The following is a 6,292-nucleotide window of genomic DNA, read 5'->3' as shown; positions in this document are numbered from 1 at the left end:
GTACGCGGGCCTCTCACTGTTGTGGCCTCTCCCATTGCGGAGCACAGGCTCCAGACGCACAGGCTCAGCGGCCATGGCTCACGGGCCCAGCCGCTCCGCGGCACGCGGGATCCTCCCGGACCGGGGCACGAACCCACGCCTCCTGCATCGGCAGGTGGACTCTCAACCACTGCGCCACCAGGGAAGCCCTCAACAGTTACTTTTGAGGTGATAAGAATTACAGGAGACTCACTGCTTTAGACGTTTCAATATTTAATTTTTTTGTTTGTTTTTTGGCCTTGCCATGTGGCTTATGGGATCGCAGTTCCCTGACCAGGGATTGAACCCCAGCAGAGGCAGTTAAAGCCCGGAATCCTAACCACTAGAACACCAGGGAACTAACTCCCTTTAATTTTTTAAGGAAATAAAATTTGCAGTATTGTCATAATCGGAAAACATAAAGTAGTAATTTGAGGTTCACTCCAGCTCCAGGATAAATTGGTGAACGAGATCTCCAAACATTTGTGGGCTCAAATCTCGTCTCTTCAACTTCTTCTATGACCTCTTAACCTGTAAGCCTCAGTTCCCTGATGTGTAAAATGGGGGACCCAACAGTCCCTGCCTCAGAGTGAAATTAAGAGACAGCAGACACGCAGAGGGCAGTACCGAGCCTGTTGCCAGGGCAGGCCCAACAAATGTGAATGCCTCCCCTTCCCTCCTGGGCCCCTTCTGGCTGCGCCTGTAAAGGTGGCGGGTGGCTGAGAGTCTAGCATCTAGGGTGGTACTCCGGGCATACCTGGGGTCTTGGTCAAAGGTGAACTGTGTTCCTTGACCATGGTGCACATCCCAATCCACGATAAGGACCCTGTGAGTGGGAGAGAGGGGGGCACTATGTAAGAAGATCAAGGAGCATCTGGGGGAAGTGACTAGACCAAGATACCCAACCCTGTGCCACCCTCATTACACTCGCCCTGCTGCTTGCTGCTGACCTCTGAATGTCATGCTTCTGTTGAGCATAGCGGGCAGCCACAGCCACGTGGTTGAACATGCAATACCCGTCCATGAGACTGTGCTGGGCGTGGTGTCCAGGAGGCCTGGGAAGGGCAGGGAAGGCCACAGATTGATGGTGGTGAGGGGTCCTCCTCTTCAGAGATGGACTCTTCCCTGCTCTCTAATCCTGGACCACCAACTCCCCCAGTGCCGATGCCTGCACATCTGCCAGGAACTGAGTAAATGGGTCTCTCAGACCCTCACCCCCAGTCTACTCTTCTCTCTCTGAAGGAAATTTGATAATGCTCATTAAAATTATCAATGCATACACCCTCATACCAAGTCCTTCTGCTCCTGGGGACTTAGTCCACACCTATATAACAAAAAGGGTGAAATAACATGTTTATAAATGGATGATATTTGGTGCAGCATTTTTTGGAAACAGCAAATGATTGGAGAGAACCAAAATGCCCAGTGGTAGCAGGCAGGTTAACTTACTGTGCATTTGTATAATGGCGTTCTACATGGGTCTAGGCTATACACTGTTAAGAGAAAAGCTTTCCAAGATATGTAAGTGAAAAACGCATGATACAGGGAGTGTGTCAGTGCTACCATAATTTGTGGCTAAAAAAGGGGAGGTAGGAGAAAAGCTACGTCTTCTGCATTTCATCACTTCTGAGATGCCAATGAGGAGAAGATGTACTGTGATTTTACATGCCAATAACAAAGCAGAAAATGCTGCCAAAGGAATTCTGAGACACCATTGTTTATAAGATGCATCTGGATTTCAAGATGTTTCAAATATGAAAAAAATATACATCTTAGAATCAACAAAATATGGTATTTATTCCATGAATGGCACAGACTATTTCTGGGAGGACACAAGAGTCGTTGGTGACAGCGACTGCCTCCAGGAGAGGAAGCAGGTGTCTGGAGACAGGGGTGGGGAGGACTTTTACTTGTACCGGACCCCCAACCTTTTTTAACATTTGATTCTTGAACCATGTGAATATACTGCCCATACCACTACCTTTTACATTTGAGAAAGGAATTTTTTGTAAAGTAAAAAAGCCTTATGCTAGTGGGTCCTACCTGATTATCGCCATGCCATTCCGGATCTCAGCCCTCAGGACTGCATCCACCAGCCTGAGGACGGAGCCTGAGGCCAGGCAGGCGCAGGTGTATGAGTTCTGGAGAGACAGTGGGGAGCCAGAGAGGGAGTGAGGGAGACAGCAGCCCTGTCCACTCAGCTGCCCCGCTCCAAGGTGGGGTGGATGTGGGGATGGGGGACCCCGGGATTGCCACCACCCTCTGCCCTCACAGTTCTCATCCATACCGGATGCAGATAAACTGAGTCATAGGTATCTGCTAGGACACGGAGTTCCCCCTCATTCATGTACTGGGTCGTCTCCATCAGATCAATGTATTCTAGACTGGGTACATAGATGGGGGATGGGATTCAGGGGCCCGCCTCCCTCCCTGGCCCTGAACCAGGGCCCTATCCCCTTCCCAGCTGAGTCCTCCATGCACCAAACCCCTGGACAAGTCAGGCCTCCTCAACTGTCAATCCAGGGAATAGCTGGGATGTAGGATACCTTCCCTGCTTCTTCCCCAGCCTGCCTCATTTCCAGTAACAACCCTTGCCCTCTGCTCTGGCCACAACAAATCCTACCTCCAGGTCTTTTTTTTTTTTTTTTTTTTTGCGGTACGCGGGCCTCTCACTGTTGTGGCCTCTCCCGTTGCGGAACACAGGCTCCGGACGCGCAGGCTCAGCGGCCATGACTCATAGGCCCAGCCACTCCATGGCATGTGGGATCCTCCCGGACCGGGGCACAAACCCATGTCCCCTGCATCGGCAGGCGGACTCTCAACCACTGCGCCACCAGGGAAGCCCAGTACTTCCACGTCTTTGACCAGACAATTCCAGCTGTCTGCATCTCCCTTTCCTCAGCCTTCTGTTTCATGGGACTCATTCTTTTTCTCCTCTTAAAGCTCAGCTCAGATACCCCCTCTGGCACACTAACTTTCCTTGAGCCATACCACATCAGGACTCTTACTCTGGGTTCCTTCAGCCCCCCGGGGGAACCCCCTGATCACTCTGTCCAGATATCCATCATCTGTTTACACATCAGATTATAATAACAAAAAAGAGCTCATCAGGGACCGATGATATGTCAGGCACCATTCTAAGCACCCGACACACATCAAGCCCTCCTGAGGAGCTCATGTGTACTAGCCCCTAAGTTACAGGTGGTGACACTGAGATTCAGAAAGGCTCAGTGATTTGCCCAAGACCACAGAGCCCATGACACTCCTTCCCAAAGCATCTGGCCTGCCATGGTTGGCCCAGGGCAGCCTCCTCCCCATCCCTACAAGGCCCCTAAGCCTTCACCTGTGAACCAACATCAGCTCCTCCTTTTCGGCAAATCGGGCCTGGGGAGACACGAGGAATAAAGGGCTAAGGCTCTGGCTGTCCCACCAGCTGCTGCCCTCTGCCCAGGATGTCGGCCGGGGGACTCACCTGAAAGGACACACAGCGATCCAGGAGGCCCTCCTGGATCAGATGTTCCTTGATAGCATGGAGCCGCTCAGGGCCTTCAGGGAAGCTGGGTTGACAGAGATACAAATACAGATATAGATACAGATATATATGACACTGGTGAGCACCACATCTGTTTCTGCACATCTTCCCCATCTGCCCTTCCACAGCTGCTGACGCATGAAACTTTGGAGTCATCCCTGGTGCCTGTTGGTCTCCGTTCTCATGATATACGCAGAGCCTGGCCCTCTCCTATCACCCCCACTGCTGCTACCATAACCTCTCGCCTGGGCTATTGCACTCAGCTGGCCTCCCAGCTTCTGCCCTTGCTCCCCCAACAGTCCTTTCTCTGCAGAGCAGCCCAGACACTGGTTAAAACTCAAATCAGGTCACGTCCCTCCTCTACTCAAAAACTTCTCCTGGGGCTTCCCTGCTGGCGCAGTGGTTGAGAGTCCACCTGCCAATGCAGGGGACATGGGTTCGTGCCCCGGTCCGGGAAGATCCCACATGCCGTGGAGTGGCTGGGCCCCTGAGCCATGGCCACTGAGCCTGCACGTCCGGAGCCTGTGTTCCGCAGTGGGAGAGGCCACAACAGTCAGAGGCCCGCATATCGCAGAAGAAAAAAAAAAATTCTCCTGGCTCCCAGCTCACTCAGGGTAAAAGCCAATGGCCTCCCCATGCCCCAGAAGGCCCTTGACGACCTGCCCCATCCCCTCTTTGACCCCTATCTCCTACTGCTCTCCCCAACACTCACTGCTTCTCCTACACTGGGCTCCTCCCTGTTCCTCAGTCAAACCAAGTACGTTTCCACTAGCTCTTCTTCCTGCCCAGGACAGTCTTCTCCCAGATGTCTCCATAGCTCATTCCCTCACCTCCTTCAGATCCTGCTCAGAGAGTAAGGCCTTCCTTGATCATCGTATTTAAAACTGAAGAGTCCCCTCCACTGCACTTTCTGCTACTCTCCCTCCCGCGTCAGTGTTTCTCCACAGCACTTCTCTTTCTAACATACTTTATCACTTGCTTTTTCTTTGTTTACTATCTGTCTCCCTCCTCTAAAATGTAATCTCCACAAAGGCAGGAGTTTTGTTTGTTTTGTGTACTGCCTGTCCCTAGCGCCTCAGGAGACGGTAGATATGTATTCAATAATGAAGTCTTTTGCCATCCTGAGTCTTCCACTGGGATAGGGGAGATAGATACTAAACTAGTAAACACATAAGTATAATAATAGACAAACAATGGCATGGGCTAGGAATATCTTGATGCTCAGGTGTGGGGGAAGGGGAGTGGCTAGGCAAAGCCCTCTCGGAGGGTCTCCTTGAGATGTGAATGTTAACTAGGAGACAAGTAGGTGGAAATGAATCTCTGGAAAAGGGATTGGCCAGGGTAAAGGCCTGAGATGAGAGGGTGCCTGGCATGTTGGAAGAACAGCAAGGGGATCAGTGTGTGTGAAGTGAAGCGAAGCGAATGAGGGGGAGGATTGGCTGACGAGGTCACCATGGTGATATGGAGCCAGATCACATGGAACCTTAGAGGCCAGGATGAAGAATTTGAACTTTACCTTCAGGGAAACACCCTGCCCTTGAAGGACTTTAAGAGAGAGAATATCATCTCGTACATATTTTTTTAGGCTGTTGTGTGAAGAACAGGCAGCAGGGGTGAGGGTGGAAACAGGGAGGCCTCTGCAAGTTTAGGTGAGTGATGACGGTGGTGGCAGTGGAGGCGGTGAGGAAAGGTCAGATACTGAATACATTTCAAACATAGAACCAAAAGAATTTGCTGATGGATTGTAATGTGTGACTGAATGGGAAGTGTAATTCTTCCACTTCAGCACAAACATCCCTTCTTCAAGGAATCCTTCTGAGAACCCTGGATGCTAGTCTAGGGTCCTCTATTAAACACTCTTGAAAGCTCTGGTCTTAGGTCCTCCTTCATTAAACACCTCACACTGCTGATGGCGGTTTAGTGACCTGCTCTCCTACTCATCTGTCAGCTCCCTGTCTGTCTTGTCTGACACATTTGTATCACCATCTCCGGCACACAGAAGGCACTCAATAAATGTTTGTTGGCTAAATGAAAACAACCCATTCAAGCCTGAGCCCCATCTCCCTAAATCATATGCTTCCATTCTCTAGGCTAGATTAAGACAGGATTCGTTCTTCTAATGGGCTCTAAGTGTATGTCTTTGTATGGCTTGGGTATGGCCTGGAGGAGCCAGCCTCACCTGTCATCCCAGAGGCAGTGGAATTCATTTAGCTGCTCATCGAACACCAAACCAGTGCCAGACAGTGTCCTGGCCTCCCGGTTCAGATCCTGCAAGGAAAAAAAATGGGAGAGACTGATGCACTGAGGGCATGAGTCAGAGGGAGCATCCCACACTGTCCAGGATGGAGAAGCTCAGGGTTTTGATTGTCACAGGAGGTTAAATTGCGGCCAGGCCCCTCTCACCAGCCCTTGCAGCCCCACGACTAGGTCTTGCTCGGCTGCTTGACTAAGCTTCTTCATTCTGCCTTTCTTCTTTACCTCCGCTAGACTGGGGCTGGAGCGGAGTACGGCACCCTTTTTAACACCTCGCTTCTGCCAAACAGAGAGAAGGGTCAGAGTCCAACGCACGGCCCGCTGCTCCCCCTCCCCCTCATGAGGGCAGGTCCGGGGGCTCACCGAGGTCTGGGGCCTCACCGAGGTGACGCTGGAGTCGTGGGCGGGAGGATGGGGATTGTGCCTACTCCTTCGCTGTCTGGTTGTGGTGGAATCCTGGCCGGTGGAGGTCATGGCTGGGGAGACTTC

At 51.5% G+C, this 6,292-nt stretch overlaps 1 protein-coding gene across 1 annotated transcript in view; it reads right to left on the bottom strand.

The window, feature by feature from the left end:
• Positions 1-6,292, bottom strand: part of HDAC6 (histone deacetylase 6) — an 18,307-nt gene extending 12,015 nt beyond the window's left edge. The window contains exons 1-9 of the mRNA XM_007450880.1: positions 6,185-6,292; positions 5,954-6,082; positions 5,730-5,818; positions 3,491-3,575; positions 3,362-3,402; positions 2,306-2,402; positions 2,062-2,159; positions 969-1,073; positions 776-844 (exon numbers count right to left, since the gene is read on the bottom strand). Coding sequence (XP_007450942.1) covers positions 776-844; positions 969-1,073; positions 2,062-2,159; positions 2,306-2,402; positions 3,362-3,402; positions 3,491-3,575; positions 5,730-5,818; positions 5,954-6,082; positions 6,185-6,277 — 806 coding nt within the window. The 5' untranslated portion in view covers positions 6,278-6,292. The remainder of the gene's footprint in view (positions 1-775; positions 845-968; positions 1,074-2,061; positions 2,160-2,305; positions 2,403-3,361; positions 3,403-3,490; positions 3,576-5,729; positions 5,819-5,953; positions 6,083-6,184) is intronic.

This window comes from Lipotes vexillifer, unplaced genomic scaffold (assembly GCF_000442215.2).
Source record: "Lipotes vexillifer unplaced genomic scaffold, Lipotes_vexillifer_v1.1 scaffold129, whole genome shotgun sequence".
NCBI classification, from domain to species: Eukaryota; Metazoa; Chordata; class Mammalia; order Artiodactyla; family Lipotidae; genus Lipotes; species Lipotes vexillifer.
The sequence above is the reverse complement of the archived record's forward strand: the minus strand, read 5'-3'. Positions and strand labels throughout refer to the sequence as shown.